This window comes from Alternaria novae-zelandiae, assembly GCF_023758075.1.
Source record: "Alternaria novae-zelandiae strain BMP 2774 chromosome Unknown scaffold_3, whole genome shotgun sequence".
In the NCBI taxonomy this organism is placed as follows: Eukaryota; Fungi; Ascomycota; class Dothideomycetes; order Pleosporales; family Pleosporaceae; genus Alternaria; species Alternaria novae-zelandiae.
Window position 1 is genome coordinate 357880 of NW_026056963.1, and position 23851 is coordinate 381730.

At 53.1% G+C, this 23851-nt stretch overlaps 6 protein-coding genes across 6 annotated transcripts; 3 read left to right on the plus strand and 3 right to left on the minus strand.

Annotated features, from left to right (window-relative positions):
• Positions 1-113: 113 nt before the first annotated feature.
• J4E88_002095 (uncharacterized protein) lies at positions 114-2129 on the plus strand (the record flags this gene model as incomplete). The annotated part of the gene is made up of 5 exons (XM_049395761.1): positions 114-126; positions 183-191; positions 288-545; positions 596-1379; positions 1433-2129. The coding sequence occupies 5 exons, from the start codon at positions 114-116 to the stop codon at positions 2127-2129; spliced, it is 1761 nt and encodes a 586-aa protein (XP_049258165.1).
• A 676-nt stretch (positions 2130-2805) lies between these two features.
• J4E88_002096 (uncharacterized protein) lies at positions 2806-4635 on the plus strand (the record flags this gene model as incomplete). Its single annotated transcript, XM_049395762.1, has 2 exons — positions 2806-3170; positions 3228-4635. The coding sequence occupies 2 exons, from the start codon at positions 2806-2808 to the stop codon at positions 4633-4635; spliced, it is 1773 nt and encodes a 590-aa protein (XP_049258166.1).
• Positions 4636-5250: 615 nt separating this feature from the next.
• J4E88_002097 (uncharacterized protein) lies at positions 5251-8903 on the minus strand (the record flags this gene model as incomplete). Its single annotated transcript, XM_049395763.1, has 2 exons — positions 5251-8637; positions 8700-8903. The coding sequence occupies 2 exons, from the start codon at positions 8901-8903 to the stop codon at positions 5251-5253; spliced, it is 3591 nt and encodes a 1196-aa protein (XP_049258167.1).
• A 593-nt stretch (positions 8904-9496) lies between these two features.
• J4E88_002098 (uncharacterized protein) lies at positions 9497-16660 on the plus strand (the record flags this gene model as incomplete). Its single annotated transcript, XM_049395764.1, has 1 exon — positions 9497-16660. One exon carries the CDS (start codon positions 9497-9499, stop codon positions 16658-16660), a length of 7164 nt encoding a protein of 2387 aa, XP_049258168.1.
• Positions 16661-18074: 1414 nt separating this feature from the next.
• On the minus strand, positions 18075-19007 carry J4E88_002099 (uncharacterized protein; the record flags this gene model as incomplete). Its single annotated transcript, XM_049395765.1, has 3 exons — positions 18075-18314; positions 18375-18875; positions 18924-19007. The coding sequence occupies 3 exons, from the start codon at positions 19005-19007 to the stop codon at positions 18075-18077; spliced, it is 825 nt and encodes a 274-aa protein (XP_049258169.1).
• Positions 19008-22258: 3251 nt separating this feature from the next.
• On the minus strand, positions 22259-23534 carry J4E88_002100 (uncharacterized protein; the record flags this gene model as incomplete). Its single annotated transcript, XM_049395766.1, has 2 exons — positions 22259-22972; positions 23025-23534. The coding sequence occupies 2 exons, from the start codon at positions 23532-23534 to the stop codon at positions 22259-22261; spliced, it is 1224 nt and encodes a 407-aa protein (XP_049258170.1).
• Between the last annotated feature and the right edge of the window lie 317 nt (positions 23535-23851).

The window sequence follows — 23851 nt, forward strand, 5'->3', positions numbered from 1 at the left end:
CGTAACCCAACTTCTTGGTCCTTGTCACGCTGGGTGTGATTTCTTTTCCTACGGACCGTTTGCCATTATGGGGCTTCCTTCGATATTACTAGCGGTAGCTGTGCTGGGTGCATATGCACTCTACAGGTACTGGGATTCATCTCGTCGTCATAGAATACCGACAGGCCTAAAGCCTCTACCAGGACCCAAAGGTATGGATCTTATTTCGTCGTCACATCGCATAGGCGAAGGTCTACTGCTGGACCCTGATGATCATAGAAGTAACTTGACTAACCAACATATAACAGGCTACCCCATCCTCGGCTCAGTACCTGAGGTGCCTGAGAAGAACGGTTTCATCAAGTTCGCGGATTGGGGCAAGCAATATGGCCCGATCTATCAATGCGATTTGGCTGGTCATAACCATGTCTGGATATCTAGCGATCAGATTGCAAAAGACTTGCTTTCGAAGAAAGCGGCCATCTACTCCGATCGACCGCATATTCCCTCTTTGATCGACGACAACCGTTCAAGCGCGCAATATCTTCCGCTTCTCAGTCGAAATGGTAAGTCACATTAATAAACGCCTAAGACCCCAGTGTCTAACGCTTTCCAGAGGGCCATACTCGTCAACGAAAGTTTGCGAACATCATCATGCGTGAATCGGAAAAGGCTGCGTTCCATCGATACCCTGAAATGGAATCAACACGCATGCTGACCGAGCTATTGGACGCACCTGATCAATACAACAACATCCTTGAGTCGTTCATCTCTCGCGTCACCTGTCGACTGGCCTGGGGCCACAGCGAAGGTAGTGACGAGCTGAAGCAACGCGCACGCGAACTTCTCATCGGTGTCTCGCCCACTGGTTCTCTGAGCAACAAGCTTCCATTCCTCATGTCACTGCCAGACTGGCTCTCCCCACCCAAGGCTTGGGAGAGGCGACGCGCGACTACTGAGCGAACATGGTTCCAGACCATGCAAGAACAAGTCGTGAACGATGTGCAATCTGGACAAGCAGCCCCATCTTGGATGAAAACCTTCCTGGATGGTCGTAGCAAATGGGGTTTCAAGTCCGACACCGAAGGCGCATATGCTGTTGGCATGCACGGCATCGCCGGAGCTCTTACTATCGCCGCTCCAATGCAGACGTTCTGTCTGGCCATGACACACTATCCACAGTTCTTGCCGATGTTACACGAGGAACTCGATCGTGTCTGTGGAGACCGAATGCCACGTTCAGAAGATAGACCCAATCTTCCCTTCTTGCGAGCCATCATTCGCGAGTGCATTCGATGGCGCCCACCAGTCCCCACTGGCATTCCCCACTACCTGATTCAGGACGATGAGTACAACGGCTATCACATTCCCAAGGGCAGTACTATTCATCCTTTGGAGTGGTAAGTTCACATGTATCCTGACCGGTGTAAACTATTCTGACATGCTTCCCTAGGGCCATCTCCCGCGACCCTGATCTATACCCGGATCCAGAAACCTTCAACCCTCTTCGATGGATCAAACCAGAGTACCCCACCTACCAAGAACCTCTTTCTCAATATCCAACCATCATCAACTCGACACAGTTTGGGTACGGCCGGAGGACTTGCACAGGGCAAGCTGTGGCAGATGAGGATCTACTGATTGGCATCGGCGCTATTGCGTGGTTGTTCGACATCAAGAAGTCATCGGGTGATCCCATCATCATGCCGGCCATGAGCCCCATGAGGGCGGAACATACGATTGGCATGAATGAGAAGGCCACCACGTCAGATGAGGAGCTCAACACAAGTCTCAACACAACTGAGCCGACCATGGCAGAAAAGATCCTTGCAAAGTTCACATACCCTGGATCTAAGCCAACGAACGACGCAACACTGGAGAAATCAAAGCCCGCTGAGCTGACCAGTCAGCCTCTGGAATGGGGCGACATCACCAAAAAGCCCGAAGACCCCACACTCGACTATTCCATCCTGCTCATCGCGAAGCCTATTCCCTTCAAATTTGACCTCAAGCCCCGTGACACGGTGCGAATAGACACGGTCCGCGACCTCTTCAGGGAAGGCGTCGAAAAAGGTGACTATCCCGAAGCGAGGGGATACTGGGGTGCAAACCAGGGACGTGATATGCCTTTGGGCTGGGCCAGAGTTTGAGACACGCTGTTCGTGATTTGCAAGCCCTGCAGATGCAGGCTTATTCACCCTTGTGCGGGGACCCGGTGCTGAACTTGCAGCGCTGATCATGGGTATATAAAGGCGCCAATAATAATTCGTTTGGAGGGATTTTGGCCTCCAAGGTGCGGTTGAGCTATACCTAGGTAGCTTGCTCCCGCGTGGCTGGGGGAAGGCGATGCTATCGCTTTCGCTATGTCGTTATGATCTGGACATCCTTTACCAGCTTTCCTTAGTATATACCACATGTCTCCTTTACTTAGAGCTTCAATACCCAATACGAAAAGTAATCAACAATGGCGCGGCTTGCATGAGTTGATCCATGGAGTAAGAAGACCCTCACCCGACAACTGACACATATTGGCATATATCGGGTGAATGCGTAAAGCACGTTGCAGCTTACTCTAAACTTGGCTCTTTCGTCGCTGATCATCACGGCCTGGACGGCGTTGGGCTGAGTGCGGACACGTTCTGGGTGAGACGCTGCACACGTGATGAGACCGATCTGCCGCCACACCCTCCAGCCACAGCTCTGACATCACGCATCTTCGGACCGAACGGCCGCAACGCGACATCGCCCTTCCACAAACACCACACGACATCTCAATGCGCCCACGATAGTCCTGCTAAGCTCACCGCGAGCACGAATCGCGCAATCATGTTCGGCCTTCAATTCACCGCCACGCGCACGCAAATCGCATCGTACCTCTTCGGCGTGGCGCTCTTCAGCATAAGTTTCCTCGTCTTCCTCAATAGCTCTATATCGTTTGTCATCACACAGCGCATCGGCCAATCGCGCAATGTCGGCGATGCGGTCGGCACGCTGGGGTTTGTGGATGAGTTGGTAGCGCTTGTTGCGTGTCCAGCGTGGGGATTGCTGAGCGACCGCGTGGGTGTGAGGAGTGTTGCGGTTATGGGATACAGTATTGTGGGTGTTGCGCTATGGGTCCTTGTACAGGCGCGGAATGTTTATCCGGAGCTGTTGCTCGCGAGAGTACTGTTCAGTTTGGGTGGAAGTGCTACGTAAGTTTCGAGAAGTTGGGTTGTTTGCACAGGCTACTGAGGCTGATATTTGAACAGCGCGACTATGGTGACGGCGATTCTGCCTTCGATGACTCTCGTCAAGGATGTCAAACCTGATCCGCGATCGCCGACGCGTAGCCGTGGCAGGTCGCATGCGCCAGCTGCTTCGATATCGTCCGAACTCACGATCACGCCCGCGCGTTTCCGCTCCAACTCTCCGGAAGATCATACACAAGACACACCTGCGAAGAAGAATTCGGGCGCATCTACGTCACAGCTTGCTGGTTTGGTGGGGATGTTCACAGGCTGTGGTGCTCTAGTTGCACTGTTTGTCTTCCTGCCTCTGCCAACACAGTTTCAAAATGCTGGCGAGCGTCCCGCGACAGCTGTAGCAGACGCTTTCTATGTCGTAGGGGCCATCGCTTTTCTGGTGGCACTGGGCTGTTTCTTCGGCTTGCGCCAACTACCTGGCGAAGAAGCGAAAGGCTGGAAGCGCCTTACCAGCAGAGGCGACTACAAGGATGTAGATTCCCATCTGACGCGCGACGTCGTGCTATCATACCCTGGTCTCTTCCTGGAAAGTGTCCGTCTCGGCTTCACCTCTCCAAACATCGGACTCGGCTACGTCGGAGGATTCGTCGCGCGTGCATCTTCAGTCGCTATATCGCTCTTCATCCCTCTCTTCACAAACCACTACTTTCTACAGACCGGCCGCTGCAAAGTCGATTCCAACATTCCCTCAGACATCAAAGTCGCTTGTCCTGAAGCCTACAAACTTGCAGCGATGTTAACAGGCATCAGCCAGCTCATAGCACTCATGTCCGCACCCCTCTTCGGCTACCTTTCCGGTCGATTCCCACGATACAACATCCCCTTGCTAGTAGCAGCTGTATCCGGCATAGCAGGCTACTCAGCCTTCGGATCGCTCACGAGCCCAGACTACAAGAGCGAAGACGGCACAGGCGCGATCTTCTTCATCGTAGCTTTACTAGGCATCAGTCAGATCGGCGCCATCGTTTGCTCCCTCGCCCTCCTCGGCCGTGGTATCAACAACGACGAACATGACTCCGCGACAGATCTCCACAACTCGGCTTCCGCATCCATTGGAACAACGTCGCATCCATCTGCAGGCGCCACGCCACCTCACAGCGCGCCCATCACCCCTCTGGACGAAAACGCCCCTTTGCTTCCAGAACACATACAATCTTCCCGCTCGGCCTCTGCGTCAAGACGAACGTCATCGCATAACCACATCAAAGGCTCGATAGCGGGCACGTACAGTCTGCTGGGTGGCTTTGGTATCTTATTGCTGACCAAAGCGGGCGGTGCGCTATTCGATAGTACGGGACCTGGTGCGCCGTTTTATATGATGGCTGGGTTCAATGCGCTGCTTCTGGTGGTTACGATGGGTGTTAGCGGATTGCAGGGTGTGAGGAGGTGGAGGACGCCGGCGTCAGGCGCTTAGGGCTGGCGTGTGTGTTAGCGTATGTATGGTATGTGTACGAACGGGATGGTAACAAGGCGTTTGATGGGGTTTCACTGGCTGTTAGGTCGGATATGGACGAGGCGGGGAGCATATACCCTCTTGCAATGATATTGGTAATCAAACGATTGCACGCATGGTTCTCAGCGATTGCATCACAAAGGAATACTCCGCATAAATCTGTGGAATTGCTTGCGACCTTGTGGTCGCTAATGTATAGTTGCTCGAATCGTGCTAGCAATGCCTCAATGTCTCATGGTACCGTACTCAAGCTCTCTCTAACAAAGTAAGAAGCCTGGATATCCCAACACACATATCGCTCATCTGATCCAAGCCGTCTTGAACCATTCCCAATCTCCTCAAACCACATCCAAACCTGACCAATCCCAAACGACCTCACTTCCCACCCCTCCACCCCATCTTCCCCAGCACATCTCCCCAATCCAACACATCAACCTTGCTCCTCGGCGCATCGGCAACACTCGGTCTACCAGCCAGACTCTGCGGCCACGGTTTCTTTGGATCGACCTAAAAGGAAACACACATACCTTAGCCCATTGTTCTCTTGCAAATGACTTGATACGGGGGGCTTTCTGGTCACTTCTTGGGCTTAGTGGAACTCACTTCAGTGCTGCCGGTCCATGAGGCGCTGCGTTGCATGGCGAAGACGAAGTCGCGGTATTTGTCGCCGGTGCTTGTGGTGGTGGGGGCTGGGTCGGTTGGGGCGGTGGTTTTGGAGGGGGAGTTGTTGGAAGGCTGGCGTGTGGGTCGGGTTGTAGAGGGTATGCGTTTTGTTGTATTTGATGGGCGTGGTTGGGGTCGTGATGAAGATCCGGATGAGGGTGAGCTGGGTCGGAGAGGGCTTTGGGCGTGATGACGCGGGTTTGTGGGAAGGGATTGGCGTGGACGGGAGTGGGCGTTGTGGACGCGGTCATGTGTGGATTTCTTAGGCTGGTTGAAAGAACCTGGCAGTGACTTCCTTATTGGCTTTGGTTTCGGGGCAGATTGGACTTCCTGTCTAGACTCGGCTGATCTTGCAGGTGGACCACCACTAAGCTCCTCCAGTGCCCTTTCCAGCGTCTTCGTGTTTTTGATAATGCCCTCTTTGTACAAGGTATCGCGGATGTCGTTCTTGTAGAAGCGATAGTATGGCTCCGGATCTTCTCCTTGACCAATACAGTCCATGGCATACTGTCTGTAGTCTGTCCTGTTCCGTATGATGAAGTCGTCCCACTGCCATTTCGGTACCATCTTGTCTTCTTGTTCCAGTTGATACATCTGCGTGCACTGGTTTCGAAAGTGCTTCTCATCACCATCATATTGTGGATAGGCGGATTTGAAGGACTGGAAGACGGTTTGGACATCATCTTGGTCTACTTGCTTTGAAGATGCTGGTGGAGGTTGCATAGGTATCGGAACGGGACCACGAGGTCGATTATCACGGGAGCGGCCTTGTGACTGAGGATGTGTCGTGGGCGGCTGGGAAGCTGGGTTTGGAGCGGGCTTTACTTGTCTAGGACTCGGTTCGTCATATAGATCCTGATGCCGAGGGGACATGCTGGGCGATGGCTCCTTTTTCTCCACTTTGACAGCACCGTCAATATCCATTGCGTCTGAATCTTCCGTGGCAAATCTGCTCGTAGTCTCAGGTCGACTGTCAAAGCTTGTGCTAGAATTACGTTGCTCCCGCCATCTGCGTAGAGAATCGTCTCGTTCTTTGAGTAACGCAGCCACTGGGTCGATTGCAGACGGAGCCTCGTCTCCAAACCCGACAATCTTGATTTCGCGTCTCTTAGATTGTCGACGTTTGCTCTTGGTCGGCGAACTAATGAGCTTGCGCTTGGTGGATTGTGAAGCGAGGTGAGGTACTGCCGGTGATGACTGTACGCCACGGTTTTCCGGCGATACATGCGTAGATTTGGTCGTTGCATGGGAGAAAGATGTGGACTTCGTCCCTTGATCTAGCCTGTGTTGCGATCGCTGTGCAGCAGCCGTCTCGCCATTGAGATCTTGTGCGTCTGGAAGATGGTCTAGCATCTCTATGTCTCCAGCGTCATCGCCGTTGGGGCCTAGGGGTACACTGCTAGGCACTTCAACTCCCTTGTGCTTGTTGCCTGAACTTTGCACAATACCAAGCTCGGCAAGATCAGAGAGACTAGGCGTATCGTATGTACTATGGACTATCGATGTAGATGATTGTTGTTTTGGCTCGCCGCTCGAGCTTTGGGCGTCTGGGACATTCTTGCCTTTTCCATATGGAGTTTCTTTGACCTGGACAACTACAGGCGACCGCAAAGGATCAGATTTTGGAGCCTTCCCGATTGCCAATGTCTCTTTCGTGTGCCGTGTAAGATCTTCGCCCAAGGCTTGTGGAACGAATTCTTCCATGTTCATTTCATCGTCAGAATCTGCGGGTGCAGCTGGAATGGGTGGCGAGGATGATGGACCAGTTGCCTCGTCGTCATCTGAGATCTCGACGACAGATCGATTTTGTGACTGCTTGCTCGCAGGGATTCGCTGTGACGCAGAATCGTGTTCTGACTGAGATGCGGGCTTCTCGATGCTTGAGTCAGGAGGAAGTTCTTGATGGACTCTTGCTGGACGTGGTGGAGGCTCCGGGGACGTGCTCCAGGACCTCTCCCTACCGGCATCACTGTCGTCTTGAGTAGTCACGGGCTCATCATCTTTTGTCCTCGCAGATCTGTCATTTTTGGTAAAGGCAGGTTCATCATCTTGCGTCTTTTGGGGCAGAGACTCGGGCGATGGATCGACAGTCTCTGCAGACGGATCTGGGTCCGATTCATCGTCAGTTTCGGCGCCAGCTCTCTCGTCAGCCATCCGATGACAAGCCATGAGTATTGATTGCGGCATGTTTCCAGCCTGGAAAGGCTGAACCCCGGGTTGAGGTTTTAGCCAACTGGTTTCCCTGTCCAGACAGTTCCGCTGGATTCTAGGTACCTTTAGCGTCTCGCTATTGAAGATCAAGTCTGCCATCCAAGAGCACGGAGGCATTGTCTCATTGTCATCCTCAATCAGACTTTGTTCGATGGTTTGCTCCTCGGTTCGAACGTCTTCGGTAGCTTTTGCAGGTTCGGGCGATATCTCGCGGACCCTCTTGACTCTCTTCCTCCCATAATTGGACATAGATGGCGAGGGATCTTCGTTCCCGGCTTCTGGTTCGGACCTTTTTGACTGTTGCTGTAATGCATCTGACGGTGCTTCGAGAGATTCATCTACAGCTGACGTATCGTCACTTTGCTGCTTACCGAAAGCCGACTGCACGAAACCGTTCGCAGAGGTCGCTCCAGGTTTGCGAGCGTTTGTATTGGGAAGTCTGCCGAGAAGACCTAGCAGTTGCATTTCTTGACGTTTCTCGTAGTCTGTGTTAGCAGCACCTGGCCGTATCTCTTTTCGTTGGGTGTTACCGCCTAGGACTGGCTCCAGGCGGTTCACTCCTATGACCTGTGGCTCCTCGTTGCCTGCATGAGGACGGGATGGGAGAGGCAGTTGTGTTCCAAATGGCAGTTGTGTGCCCATCATCTGTGATTGGAGCTCGTCGCCATGCGGCATGTTTCCATCTGAACCCATGTTATCCGCCGTAGCGTCGTTAAGTGCTTCTACGTCCATTTCCTCAGCACCAGATGCCAAGCATCGGCGGTCCTCTTGCTCGCGGATATGGCGCAGCTGCTCTAGCAAAACACCAGTCCGATCGCAAGCATGCAGTGGCCTCAGACTCTCACGCTCCAGATTCTGTACACGTTCGCGGTTATCGCCCAGCCAATCGATCCGATCTAGTATCAAGCGCAGTCTTTCGGGCGGCGGACCGTACGAGGTGAGGCGGATAGTGAAGGTGCGTACGGCTACTGTGGTGCCGATGGACAGGTGCGATAGCGCGGGGAAGTTCTGGAGGAAGTTCCGAGCGCAGTCGGGCGTGAATTGGGAGAGGATCTGAACTTGGCCGTCGGTAAGCGTAAGAGGCGAGACCTGGTACAAGTGGTGTTAGATGTAGCAGCGGCAATGGGCGCAGTATCACCTGCCTTGAGTACCAGCAGTGCGCTGTTGCGGTCAGAGTGGACGTAGTTGATGATGTCCAGAGACGATCCGTTATCGTGGTACACGTCCCACTGCCTGTGCAATTGGGCTCTAACGCCAGGCCGCTTCTTCTCAAAGGTGTCCTGGAGCCACTGGTTGCCTAGCAGCAGCTGGGACTCGAACGTTTCTTCAAGCCAGGCGCTGAGGCGAAGGGCCATGCAATGGGATGTCGCGGCGCCAGTGGGAGACGCGACGCGTTCTGGTCCCGGCGAGATGTGCGGGGAGGAGGAACAACAAGCCGTGTGGGGACTCGTGGAGAGAACATAATAGAGTCCTGTCTAACTGAGAATAGCGGCTGATGCTTCACTCGTCCAGCCAGGCGCGTTTGATCTTGGACCACCATTCACGGCGGCTGCATCTCGTGGCTGGAGGGCATGAATTCATGCCGAGGGACGTGGGGGCGGAACAGCGAGCGGAATTCCTTGGCGGCTGCGCGTCATGGCCCGCCGCGTTTCCTGCATGCCTAGCTAGCTGTATGCACCTCGTGATGCTCCAGGTGCCAGTGCCGTCGTAGCTGACTACTGTCGGCGCCTGGAATCTTCTTCCTCATTCCCATGAATCCGAAGCAACACACGTGTAACGAATCATCCGCCATCCTCGACTCCACCTCGCTGTCCGCCAGACTACCTAGGCATGATCCCACCTGAAGCCTGATGCTGTTCACCACAGGCCACTGTCGGACGCCGATCCGTCTGGACACACTCGATACTTCCTACTGCACCCGCAGACTGCAATTCTTCCAACGGTAGCCATGTCCAGAGACTCGCGGCGGGGCTCGCTGCAGCCGCCTTCGCTCTACCAAATGCATGCACAGGCATCACGCTCCGACACGCTCACCACCTTCGACGACTTCACCGTGCCACCGGCCCCGAGCTCAGTTGGTGAGCCCAAGGGCATAGACTTGGTACAGGGTGGCTTCAGTGGGCTGTACAGTCGCCTGCGAGCTTCTGTAGGAGGCGTCAGAGAACAATCACAAGATGGCAGGAGCGGGACTTCGCCGGCCTCCAAGTCAGCGGCTGTCACTCGAAGCCCAGGGGGGACTTCCGTGTCTTCACCCGTTGTCACCTCTAGGCCGTCATCGCGCATGCAATCTCCAGCAACAGCCAACTTCCCTGACGCCCTGCCTCCCTCCCGCGACTCCAACATATCTAGTACTACGCTCTCCAGTAAGACGTCCATGAATGCGTCCAAGGCTTCCCTCGGTACTGCGCGGTCCCGGAACTCAATGACCCCGAGCGTCGACACAGGTCATACAGCAAAACACGACGAATCCTCGATTCTGAGTCCTATGGGCCCCCACTCTAGGAGCCAGAGCACCTCCACCGTCGACTTACCAAGAAGCAACACGCCGAGAGATCCTGCGCTAGGAGCCCAAAGGCTAGATTCCCCGCGCTTCGCTCCAAACCGGGACAACGCTACTAGGAGACAGAAGGGCGACTTTGACCTGGCAGGTCAGGAAAGTGACGATACCGATGACGATGATATGGTGCTCGTGAAAGGCGAAGGTCAAGCGGGTGATAGCGCCACTTTCAAGGCCGGGTCAGACACCCCGCGCGAAAGTCTGAGCAGGGTCAGCTCCCGCGCTGACAGCCAATATCAACCCACCCGCTCTGCGCCTAACAAGCCAAGGGAACAGCCTGAGAAGTCCCCAGAGAGGATTCAACTCGGTCGCAACAACACCGCTAGCTCCCAAACTACCATACACGCACCGGAGCCGCAGCGTCCCCCCATGCTCCATGTCGGTCCTTCACACCTCCCAGGCTACCGGCCTTCCAGGGCCTCTTCTTCTGACGGGTTGAGCTCTATCATCACAACTTCCACGATACGCACTCCTGCTGTTGCGCCTATCGAAGAGATTCAGCGACAAGCCCAGGCTGCGCCTGCGGTACACAACATGTCAAGAAGTACCTTTACTCAAATGCGAAGAAAGATCCTAGACCGCGAGTTTTGGATGCGAGACGAGAATGCTAAAGCTTGTTTCAGCTGCGGTGATGCTTTCACTACTTTCCGACGTAAGCATCACTGCCGTACATGTGGGCAAATCTTCGATTCCAAGTGCACGTCTATCGTGTCAGGTAAGATATTTGGACAGCAAAGCAACCTGAAGGTGTGCAAACCGTGTGAGAGTATCATATATGGCCACGACGATGACTCGTCCGACTACACTGATGATGGCGACCAAGGTTCCCTTTACGACAACGGGGACAGGACTCAGTACTCGGACGACGACGAGGCTGATCATGTTGAGAGTGATCATACAAAGATCGGAACACCGACCATCAGCATCCCCATGTCTCGGAAGGTGGGCAGTGAAAAGAAACGCCGGTCACATGTCATAGAACTTGGTCCTCAAACTTTGACCCGTCCGAGCTCGTCGCGATCTCTGCGGTCTCTGGGCGGGAGACCCCGTTCGTCGAGCCACAAACGACACCCTTCCAAACACCAACACATGCGTAATGTCAAGCATGACGATCGCGCGCCCTTCCATCAGTTTCACGATAACTCACGCAGTCAACCAAGCCTGTCGGCCTTCCACCACGATAACATAATCGACCCAGATCTTGCTCCCTTTATGTCGGACGAGGGCTCGAGCGAAGAAGATCATGCCAGCATCTTCGCGACTCTGAGAGAGGATCCTGCGGCTGGCGCGAATTTGGACCATGAAAGGGGTGGTTTAGGTGGTCTGTTGGCAGCCATGAGAAAAGGGAAGTCAAGGGCTGGTGATAGAAGTGTCATAGGCGCGGGTCATGCTCGAGATGCAGATAACATTAGCATCACAAGCCGCAACGGAAATCGACCGTCCCGACGAAGGAATCTGAGCGTAAGCAGCATAACTCACCGCGCCTCCCCAAGGCGATCGAAAAGCAACACCCTGTTAAGACCTTATACCGGCTACGGCGGTAGCGGACCGGGAACACCACAACTCCAGCCGTCCCCTTCACCAACACCACCCGGAGGGAGAATCACCCGTAGCGCATCAATGCAGGGTATGACACCCAAGGTCGAACTCAACAAGGCTAGTCTGGATCATGCACGAAAGCTCCTGATACAGATGTTGAATGACGCTGGAGTACCGCACGCGTCCAGTTGGGAAAAGGCCTTGATCCCGATCTTACGACAGTGTACAGATGACGTCAATCCTGATGTAGATAGAGGAGATGACATCGACGTGAGGAACTACATCAAGTTGAAAAAGATCCCGGGTGGTAAGCCAAAGGACACCGCATACGTATCGGGAGTGGTCTTTACCAAGAACGTTGCCCTGCGGAGTATGCCGCGCAATATACCCAACCCAAGAATCGCCATCATCACTTTCGCTATTGAGTATGCGCGACACCAAACACACTTCATGAGCCTCGAGCCCGTCATTGCCCAGGAGCGGGAATACCTTCGTAACCTCGTAAGTCGTATCGCAGCTCTCCAACCTCACGTCCTGCTCGTACAACGTAATGTGTCTGGCTTGGCACTCGAATTTCTGGAGAAAGAGGGAATTGCCGTAGTCTACAACGTCAAGCCTACAGTACTGAACGCCGTCGCGCGATGCACAAATTCGAAAATGATCTCATCCGTCGACAAGTTGGCCATAGACCCAACCCATCTTGGGTCTTGCGGCAGGTTTGATGTCAAGACCTATGTGCACAAGAATGCGAGGAAAACCTACATCTTTTTGTCTGGGTGTCAGAAAGAACTCGGCTGCACAATTGTTCTACGAGGTGCCGAGAGTCATAACCTGGTCAGGTTGAAACGCGTTACTGAGTTCATGACATATGTTGTGTACAACCTTCGGCTCGAGACTTGCCTGATGCGCGACGAATTCATAGATACACCAACAGCTTCTATTACTGGTACTCTCGCCTTGGACCGCCAAGATCAAGACGGCTCACATACTCAAAGCGGTGGGGACGATACCGCTTCCCATCCTACTAACGCGCTGCATGATGGAAACGACCTGCGATCTAGCGATGCTGCACCCTCCTACTATAGCGATATGGTTGAAAACCACCGAACAAAGATCCTCTCTTCTTCGCCATTCGTCAAGTTCATGCAACCTTATCTGCTCGAACAGGCCCGCCAATACGAAGCAAAGCTTGGCCATCTGAAGAAGCTCAAGAACCAGTACACTGCTGATGAAAGTGACGAAAAGCCCGGTGAAATTGGCCAGAAGTTCGAACTCGTACAGCCCGAGATGGTCCACACCGTGGTGGAGAAGGCTTCAAAGCAAGTTCGGGAATTCCTATCTGCAGTGCATGCCTCAGAATACGACAAGGCATTGAATCAGTACCTGACACAAAAGCGACAGTGGGAGCAGTATCTCTCGGGTAACACGGATCTTTACGACCCGTTCAACCACCAGAAGATCGCCGTACTCTACAGTGTTGTCAATACTGTAACCTCGACTCCCTGCATTGGCCCAGAAATCATTGCGCTTGGCTTTTACCAAGAACATGATTATGATGACGGCTTCACGCCAGACTGCACATTAGGCCAATACGTGGAAGACCTGTGCACTTCAGCCAGTGTCGCCTGTGAAGTGGGCAATTGCGACCGGAGAATGCTCGATCATTCTCGGCAATATGTGCATGGAGAAGGTCAAATGACGGTCATTGTCCAGAAGCACCCACCGAAGCTGAAAGGCATGTATCAAACCATTCTCATGTGGAGCTGTTGCAGAATATGTGGCCAGGAAACCCAAGCTTTTCCTATGTCGGAGTGGAGTTGGAGATACTCTTTTGCCAAATACCTCGAGTTGACTTTCTGGAGTACCAAACTGCATCCACGAGCGGGTATATGTCCCCACGACATTCACAAGGACCACGTCCGCTACTTCGGCTACAGCAATGTTGCTCTGCGTATCCAGTATGACCCTGTACCGATGTACGAGGTCATCGCTCCCAAGCCGAACGTGACCTGGAAAGTGGATAGCGACCTAAGGTTGAAGAATAGCCAATATCTGATGATCGAGGAGAAGTTGGACTGCTTCATGGACTCGCTTCGCGCTCGTATCCAGGGGATACATGTCGAAGATGTCATTCCAGAGAAGGTGGATGTTTGCCGCAAGGAAGTTGAGATACTTCTAAAACGCGCGAACGAGGAACACGAGTGGCTGAAATCCAAACTCCAAGACAAGTACATGAACTCCAAATACTACGAGATCATCCCCATGAATCGCGCCATTCGCGCCATTCAGGAAAAGGCAATCGCCTGGGATGTGACTTTTCTGGAGTTTGAACAGCAGTTCTTCCCGTCCGAGCGAGATATCAGGAGGTATGCGAACATGCAATTGAAGAGATTCTTGGAGCGGGATGAGTCTACGAGCTCTTTGGCATCCGTGGACGAGGGCGGGGAATCAGGTGCGGACGATTCGTACATCGATGAGAAGGATGAGTCGATTGCGTTATCGCCGAGGCCATCTAATCTGTCACCAGAAATGGCCCGCGACATGTTGAGCTCCGTTGTCAAAGAAGAGAGTTCGACTAGCGATCAGCCTTTGGACGGGGGAGAACAGACGTCTGGACCCACCACGCCCCCTCTGACCAAGCCTAGTTCAGATTTGCCAATCCAGACCCCGCGGGAGGCACTTGAGCGAGAAGACGTCCGTCATTTGGATCTTGCAGTGCCCTCCAACTATCCTGAGACACCTGCAGTCGGCAACGAAGAACTCACCAAGACACCAACTGTTGCTTCTGATCCTAACAAGTACGACGAAGGGTCGCCTACACCTACCAGTCTTCCGAGGGTAAATCCGATTGATAAGTCGCTTGCTGAAGCGATTGAGAACATGCCGAGTAGCCCATCACCATTGCCGTCAGCTTCGAACATCACAGCTGAAAGCAAAATTCCGCGGCTGGTCGAGCCCGGTCGACGTGAGACGCCGGCCCGGCCAACAGCACTTGTGAGAACACAATCTCAGCCTGGAAATATTGCTAAACATATCGGCCCTTTCCCAGGCTCGTCGGTCTCCAACAACGGGCCCACTAGTCCGAAGCCAAACTCCAACGACTCTACAAAGGCTTTTGAGCGTATGACAGAACGACTTGGGCTCGGGTTGTCTACCCCAAAGCAATCCAAGTCTTCATCTCGCATACCTCGGTCGATACCTTACAAGAGCCAAAACAAGGTATCGAAGATTGCGCAGCATTTCGAACAGCTGTCACGAGAATTTCAGAACCAGCGTATGCGCGAGAGACGTAATGATCGAGCTAGGCAAGTGCGCGCGTTCCCACTAGCCTCCTCTAAACCGGTTGTCGAGGTGTACAAAAACGTCCATGACGCTGTACAAGAGAACGAAGATTCTGATGAAGATCTTCGTACTCCAACTCCTCCTCGGGCGAGTCTAGACAACAGTACACTTGGGGACAGCACTTTCACAGAGCACACAGGTGACACAACAGCGTCGCAATCACCGGTGGAGAGGCGACACCCTCATGATGAAATGGCCCAACTTCCCAGCAGCGATGAGTCACCCAAATCACCAAGCCACTTCCCATCAGATCCCGAGAACGACATCAGTGACACGGAGACGACGCCAGAAGACATTCCTCTACCGGAGAGCCTCGCGGGCTCTCAACTTCTGAGTCTAAGTGACTCGCAGCTGGAAAACTCTCTTGAGCTCCCCAAACACGAGAAGAACACATTACTCAAAATTCTTACCAGTTTCTGGTCCGAACGATCAGCAAGTGGATGGACGCCGCTTGAGTATCCATTCTCACAGATCGAGCACGTCTGGGAGAACTCGGATATCATCATCCGGGAAGACGAACCCAGTTCCATTATTGCATTGGCGCTATCGTGTCCAGATTATGTTGCCAAACGACAAACCTTCCGCGATTTTACTTCAAGTGATGGCGTTATGGAAACGTTTGAAGAGTCAGTCGAACGAAATCTGCTGCATGAAGAAAACCACAACATCCGCTACAGTTTCACCAATCGTGGGGTAAAGGCGCACTGCAAGATTTTCTACGCCCAATCTTTCGACGCACTCCGCCGCAAATGTGGTGTGGCAGAACGTTTCGTGGAGTCCCTCTCCCGCTGTTCGAAATGGGATTCCAAGGGCGGGAAGTCCAAGTCAATCTTTTTGAAGACCCTCGACGACCGATTTGTCCTGAAGTCACTCTCTCCAGTCGAAGTTCAAGCATTCTTCAAGTTCGGCCCCAACTACTTTGCCTTTACGCACCAGAACCTCTTCAAATCGCTACCCAGCGTCATCGCTAAGATGTTTGGCCTTTTCCAAGTCCAGATCAAGACACCCACCGGTCGTGACTTTGACTGGTACATGCTTGTTATGGAGAACCTATTCTACGATCGCGAACCGAATCGCCGCTACGATCTCAAGGGCAGTATGCGCAATCGCAAGATCCAAGCCACTGGCGAACGAGATGAAGTTCTTCTCGACGAGAACCTTGTTGACATCATCTACTCTGAGACACCCATCTTCGTCCGTGAGCACACCAAGAAGTTGCTCAAAGCTAGTGTGTTCAACGATACGCTTTTCCTATCACAGAACAACGTTATGGACTACTCTCTCATGGCAGGCTTTGACGACACACAACGCGAGATCATCGTAGGCATTATCGACTGCATTCGCACCTACACCTGGGACAAGAAGCTGGAGAGTTGGATCAAGGACCGCGGCAAGAACAAGCCTACCATTACATCGCCGCGTGACTATAGGAACAGATTTAGGATTGCGATGGAAAAGTATATCCTCCAAGCGCCCAACTGCTGGCACCAATTCAGTGGTAGGCTCGTTGGACAGAGCGTCGATGGACGAAGGGCGCTGGTTGAGGGCAGAAGCAGTATGGATGCCGGGCACAAGAGGGGCGTCAGCGGTAGTAGTGCGGCAGGATCGAGTACGGTAATGGATATGGGACGCACATTGGCCTATGGTGATGGCCGCAATGTTCGGAGGGCATGATTTGTTAAATTGATGACCATGATTCTGTTAAGTAGCATAGCGCGGGGGTATGGAATTCCAATCTGAATACGTCTAATGACCAGGCCTAATGTGACAACGCGCGCCCATGCAAAAAGTCCACTAAGTCTTCTTGTCCTTCTGATCCTTCAATAGCGCTCCAACAACGCCCTCTACGCTCCCCATCTCCTCCTTCCCGTCCCTCTCCACAACATCAGCCAATCCATTAAACACGCCGGCAATCTCCCTGAACACACTCGCCTCACCCGCCCTCCCACCTTCCGTTCGAAAACACTCACCAATTTGCATCATCTCCTCCACCCACCGATAAGCCTTCCCTGTACACCCCACCACACTCTTCTCCGCCTTCTGTCTCGCACCCGGATTATACACATCAAGATACTCACGCAACGGATCCAGCACACCCAGCGACTCCGCTGACGAGAAAGATTGCAGCGCCAACGCCGTAAACCCTTTTGATAGCGCTGCGAAACAACATTTCAGCCCGGACGCTGTCCCGACTTCCCCGCCGAGATACCGCGTGTTAAGTACTTCAGCTAGATGGGCCCCGGAAATGGGTGCAGAGTCCAGAGGATGAGGTCCCGATAGGGGGATACCGGGTCTTGTCCAAGTACTCTGTTCTGTCTGTGACGGCGGCGGCGCTGGTGGGCCACCGATAATGCCCCCGTCTACAAACACAACACCCTTCTCGTTATGCTCAAACAGTCCCGCTATTCCTCTTACCGTATCTGGACTGATAGCATTCAGATCCAAATACCACACCTCTCCCTTCCCCTTCCCCATCCTCTCACTCTCACATCTCTCCGATTGCAGCGCAGACACCACGCGTTTCGCCGTCGCCACGGCGTCACGTGGTGGCACGATACTCAATATGTAGTCTGCATCTGCGACGAGCTCCTCGTCTGTAGCATAGAGGTGTATGCCAGCGGATTCCGCGCGCGCTTTTGTGGCGGCGCTGCGGCCGCTGATGTTGGTTGTTATGCGGTAGTTGTGCGAGGTGAGGAGTGCGGCGATGCCGAGGCCCATTTGCCCGATTGAGATGATGGCTACTGTGGCGAGGGGGGTGGACATTTTGGGTGAGGAGGTGGTGTGTCGTGTTACGGTACTGGGATGAGACGATGATGTTGTTGGGGTATCCATGGTGGGGTGGGTGAATGCTGACGGGAGCTCTAACGCGGAGGGGTTAGTGGGGTGTGGGGATAGGGTTTTGGTGCCGTTAAGGCCGTTGAGCGCTGACAACGTCGAACAGCTGATTATGCAAAGCGCATGTTGATACCACTGGATTTCTTGCTAAATTCTGATAAATTTGAGTGAGGACGACTAGCATCCTATACGGTCTCTTTCGTAACACTCTATACGACTACGTCTTCGCGTTCCACCTCAAGCGTCCCAACACTCAGAACGGCTTCAACGAGTTCAAGCTCTTAGACTCGACTTGATATCCATCAGCCTGGTAACCACTGGTGAAGTAAGACGCCGCCTGTGTGTTTCCTTTCATAGTCCACAGCATCCAGTTGAGGATCGCCTTGCCAAAACGGCCGCCATTCGCATCGCCGAGGGTACCGCCGTGGCCGACGGGAATGTTGCCCTTCCAGGTCGGAACACCAGCAGGCATGTTCTTGTAGTCACGCTCACCCTAGAATCCTTGTTAGTTCATCGTGCACGCAACAGAATGGAGTAGGTAAGGAGAACTTACGTTGCCGTAAGCGATGTCGCCTGAACCACCCAATACGAAAAGCACTGGCTTCCTCCAGTTACTGGCCGCAGTGTAGTTTGTCAGCAGACCTGAGCTGATGATTCCGATGGTGTCGACGCGGCTGTCCCAGATGTTGTCGATGGCTTCGACGCCACCGCACGAGAATCCTGCGGCCATGATCTTGCTCGCATCGACGTTGGCATAGTTTCCTTTGCCGGCGTTCTGGGTGACCCAGTCAATGGCTTGTCTCATGGTCTGAGCATTGGAGGTACCGCCGCCGTTGGGGCCACCCTCAGCGATGGCGAGGAATCCGTAACTGGCGATGTTCTGCAAGAGAGCCGAGTTCGAGCGGCCGTCGGTGCTGCATGCACCGTTACCCCAGACGAGCACAGGGAGCTTTTCGGAGCCGGTGCTCTTGGTTGGGTAGTAGATTGTGTGGCCTTGGAGGGAGCTCTCGGTCTTGTAAGTGCCCGGAGCGTAAGGGCCTGCGCCACTGCCTTGCTGAGCAGATGTCAGTAGAGTCTTTGAAATAGGAGAGGTGTTGCTTACCTGTCTGGCTTCGAGGTTGAGCGGTGTTGCGACACTGCTTTCAACGCACAAAGCCGCAACGGCGAGAGTGAATGAGTACCTCATGCTGATGGATGCGAAAGAATCGAGGAAGACGCAGAACGAGCTGATGGAGATGTAGGTAACTGAGTCAAGTCCAAGGCATGTTATATACCAAAAAAACGTTCCTATTACACTAAAACGTCCCCAATGTACCAAGACGTCCCTATCATGCTAAGACGTCCCCATCACACTAAACAGCCCTTGCATTCGTCCTCCATCACTTCTTGGGTGCCCACCACACGCTCTCGTCTGCAACCATTTTGATTGCAAAGGGATAAAATCATCGCGCCAACCACCAGTAAATGTGGGCTTGCTATATTCTGTCGGGCCTATCTCGTCGGGGTTGAGGCTCTAGTTGGGCCTTTTGTTATAGATGGATCCGGGGTGAAAAGGTCACACATGCTCTTTCTGGTATGCGATCGTGCGCTAGCTAAGAATGTGTGCTTCAGCTTAATATATGGTGGGTCGACGTTGTCTTGGCCGGTGGTTAAGCTCCCTAGTCAGGTGCCGGATGAGCTCCTCGGGAGTCAAATGCGAGATCGTGCATCGGGGGATAGTATGTCGATTGCGGGGAAGCACATCGCGTATCTTTATTTGCATGCCGGCTGATGCAAACGTGCAAGCATCATGTTTAGGCGAGGTGGTGTCGAGTATATGTGAACAAACATATACAGCTTGGCGCACTGGTGTTTTGCCATTGCGTCACGGTACTAATGCATGGTAGCGAATATCCTCAACGCTGATTGACGGTATCGGATGTATCAAGATCTAAAAGGCTAAAACTGCGATCGCGAATGCGAAGAGGTGGGCAAGTCGTCAATTTTGGCGGCTATGACATCGCCGTCATTGTCACTCATTACCGCAGTGAACTTCCAAGGTTTGTATAACTCATCCGTTCTCAACCGCCGCTAAATCGAGGATTTCATCTATATTTTCTGCTGAAACTCGTGCGCTGTGCTGATATATGTGTGTGCATAGCCTGCCGCCTGTACAACGGCCCATAAAGATGACGAAGGAGATCCATCAGGTTATCCCTCCAAATCTCCGATAGATCTGACCAAGATCTTGGAAGACACGGAGTAGATATGTTATTCTTGGCGTTCATCAGCTCTCTCCTTCAATGCTTTCACCCGTGTACCCAGTACCATGTCTGTCGGAGGTCTAGTCCACCTCTTTTGATAATTGCCTGGCCGCAACAGGGCCTATTGGTCTGGGCACACAGCGGCCGCCGCCTGGTTCGCACAATCGTTGCCTCCATGCTGCCAGCATTGACTCTGAACGCCATTGATAGTGAAGAAAGTGCTGTAGAAGCACTGTGCCATGTTCTGTGTCACGTTCTCGCAACGGTAAAGACAACGTGGGCAGTATCTCGCGTAACTACCGGCTTCTTCCTCACAGATCTCCAAAGGCGTCGTGGGAGTAGGCGTAGGCGTCTGGCTGGTGCTGGTTACAGTCACAAGGGTGCTGGTGGCAGATGATGGTACAGGCTTGCCCAAGTTTCTCTCAATACAGTAAGAGTTATTCGGAATGACTTTGCAGCCATCAGCCAGACTTGGGTTCTGTTTCACGCGTTAGTATATGCGTAGAGTGTTGTGGCGTTCGTTTCGTACATATTCCGTCAACTGCGCATCTGTGAGTCCCCAGTATGCACCTATACTGGTGCATGTATCGGTCTCTGCGGCGACATGCCACCATGAGCAGTCTGCGACGGTGTCTGGAGCCGCAGTAGTTGGAGGCTCCTCGAGATACGCTACGCTGAGCAGTGGTAGCAAGCCAAGACCGATAGTGAGTGGTGATAACATGGTGCAAGTATTTCGCGATGTGATGCAATATCGGCCGTGAAGATGTGAGCAAGAAGAGCGGACGATGGAGTATCTTTATACAATGAGCGCCATGTACCTAGATCTGACGGCGCCAGACCTAGACAGCATGCTGCCTGTGCAGTGCATTAGCCATATACAACATTCCAGGCTTCCATGGGGCCTGATGATCCAGCTCTAGGGCAAACGTCGTGCGAAATCCCGCTTCCCGAGGAATCAAGTAAGAACTTGCCGGACGGGGACGCTGGCAGCCTAGACGGGTGGAGGATTTCGCAGGATCTACGAACCCCTTGGACGCCTGATGACCAGCAACGAATCAGAGACGAGATGGCAGGACATGTATGTAGCGCAGATTTAGAGCTCGGACTTGCACGGCGACGAGAGTTGTATGTTAGGGTTTACAAGGCGTAAATTCAGTCGGTGTTGATGATGGTTCTTACTATACCAGGCCTGGTCTAAGGCGACAGCGCGTCCCGAGGTCCCGTCCGCGGCTTCCTCAAGATTCCAAGCCGCACAACGATGCAGCAACCAAATGTCCAAAGCACGTATTGCAGTCGCAGGTATCGCAAGAAAAAGCAGCTTGCAAACCATCCATCGCAAAGCTACCATGCACATCATCACACCCTACCCACACCTCCCCGCTTGCCACCACCCCTCCTCCAGACCAACACCCCCAAACCAAAACTTACGAACCAAAACACCGCGCTCAGAAACGCAAACGCCTGAGCCGCATTCCACCTACTGCACATCCCATTCCTCACCGTCATCTGATCCCACGCCCAGATACTACCACAATCCATACCATTCCTATAATAATCTTGCAGCAAGCCAAAGGCAGCGACCCACGCGCCGCAAAAGATAAGATCGCCAACAAAATTGACGATGTGAGACGTGGTGGGAAAGAGCCAGAGGAGGGATGCGACGACCGATATGCCGGCTATCATGACGCTGTAGATGAGGCGGCCGTGGCAGTCACTGGCGTCCATGTGGCGGATTTGGTGGAGGAGGACGGATGTCAGGACTAGGACTACGGCTGCGCAGACGAATTGCGCGAAGCGGAGGGTGATGGATAGGAGGCGGGAGAGTATCATCGTGATGTCGCGCGAGTGTAGTGGGTGAGGTTTGCTGACTGGTAGAATGTAGATTGAGGGTTGGGGTGACGAGTAGATAGTCGGGTTCGTGGAAGTGAGGTAAAGTTACGTCTTGTAGTAGGGGTAGATATTGCTTGATGCATGCGTATCGGACGAAGTTGATCTTATATCTTCGCAGATCCACCTGACAAGCAAACGCATGCTCAGACGTTGGATTGCTGCTGCACATGGAGGCATTATGAGTTCTTTTTCTAGTGCGGTTGCTTCCCATCACATGCCTTTAGACCAACGGCCTCTGTTTGCGCGCATTGCTACGTGACACCGCCAATCAAAGAGGGCTTATGCATCGTACTAATCGAGCTCCTTACTGCAACCCATCATAAACACCCTTCTCAGCCATGAACCATGCCGGGATAACCTTGGGATCACCATTGGGAAGCACCTGCGAAGCCAACATACCCGCAACCCCCTTCTCCCTGTCCACCCACCAGAAGCAGTTACACAAGCCCATCCACCATAGCGTATTAGCCCCACGACCAGACGGACCAGGCTCAATTGTGATGAAACCGCCAAAGCCCCATCCCTGAGGAGGGTTTCCAGGCTGGGGATACATATCCGCTGCTTGGTTGACGAGCAAAGGGTTCGCGGGTGGGACGTTGGCACGCGCAAAGTCGGGTTGGGAAGGGATTTGATTCTCCCACATGAGGTCGACTGTCTCCTTCTTAAGGATGCGCTTCTGGGTCTGTGGACTCGTTCCGTCGTTCAGTAGAGCAGCGAGGATCTTGACGTATTCGCTAGGTCTTGACCAAAGCCCTGCACCCCCGGATTGGAGGAAGTCTTTCTGTTTTTCTGGGGTGCAAGACAGAGGGCCGTTGTAGAGGTGCTCGCGTTCTTTGAGGGTGCCGTCGGTCTCGCGTTGGTGCATGTGTGCCAAATTCTGTTGCGCTTCCTTGGAGGGGAACATCGTTGCGCCCTCTGCGGCGATGCCTACGGGGGTGAAAATATGTTCTTGGAAGTATTCCCCTAGTGTTTGCCCTGTGACGCGTTCGAGAACGATGCCAGCCCAGTCCATGTTGACCTGCAATTCTGTCAATATCTGGGACGGGACGAAGGATCTAGATGCAACTTACGCCGTATTCCCACATACTTCCCGGTTGATTCACCAGCTTCGAATCGAGAATGTCGCGTTTGTCTCCACTGCTCCCTTCGATGCCATCCGCTACGAGCCTCGGATCCGCGAACCGGTATCCAAATCCTGCGGTATGGCTCAGCAGCATTCGTACTGTGATTCCCTTCTCTTGCTCAACACCGTTGACACCATCTGCATAGACCTTTTTCTCTGATAATTCCGGCACGGTTTTCTTGATGAATTCAGCATCATCCAACGGTACCTTGCCCTGTTCGACAAGCTGCAGCACAGCAATTGCAGTGACCAGTTTTGTGCAAGAAGCAATCCAAAAGGTGGTAGTCTGAGTGTTCATAGGCTCCTTGGAGTCTACACCCAGCATACCTGAAGCATGCTCGACAAGTGTTTTGCCCGATTTGTCGATAGCGTGGAAGGCGAGACCCGGTGAGCCATCTCCAATGAAACCATCTAGAGTGCTCTTAATATCTTCAACAGCTTTAGTGGAGAGAGGCATGATGAGAGCTGTTATGTGGGTGGTCATAGAAGGTTGATCGTAGAATAGATCAGTCTTATAGAAGTTGCGCTATGTACCGAGGGTATCAATGTCCCGCCTCCAGCATCACACATACTAAGCCGAATCCAGACATCAGTAGTGGAGGTATGTAACTAGTTGTGGTGGACGTAAGCCACCGCCCGAGTACGTTCAGGGGCTATACGGATAGGAAAGACCAATGAAAGGTACCGGACATGAGACAATCGAGCAGGGCGAACATTAAGGACGTGGACTTGTTGATATTGAACCTATGAGTCGCATAACCAGTGATGGTAGAG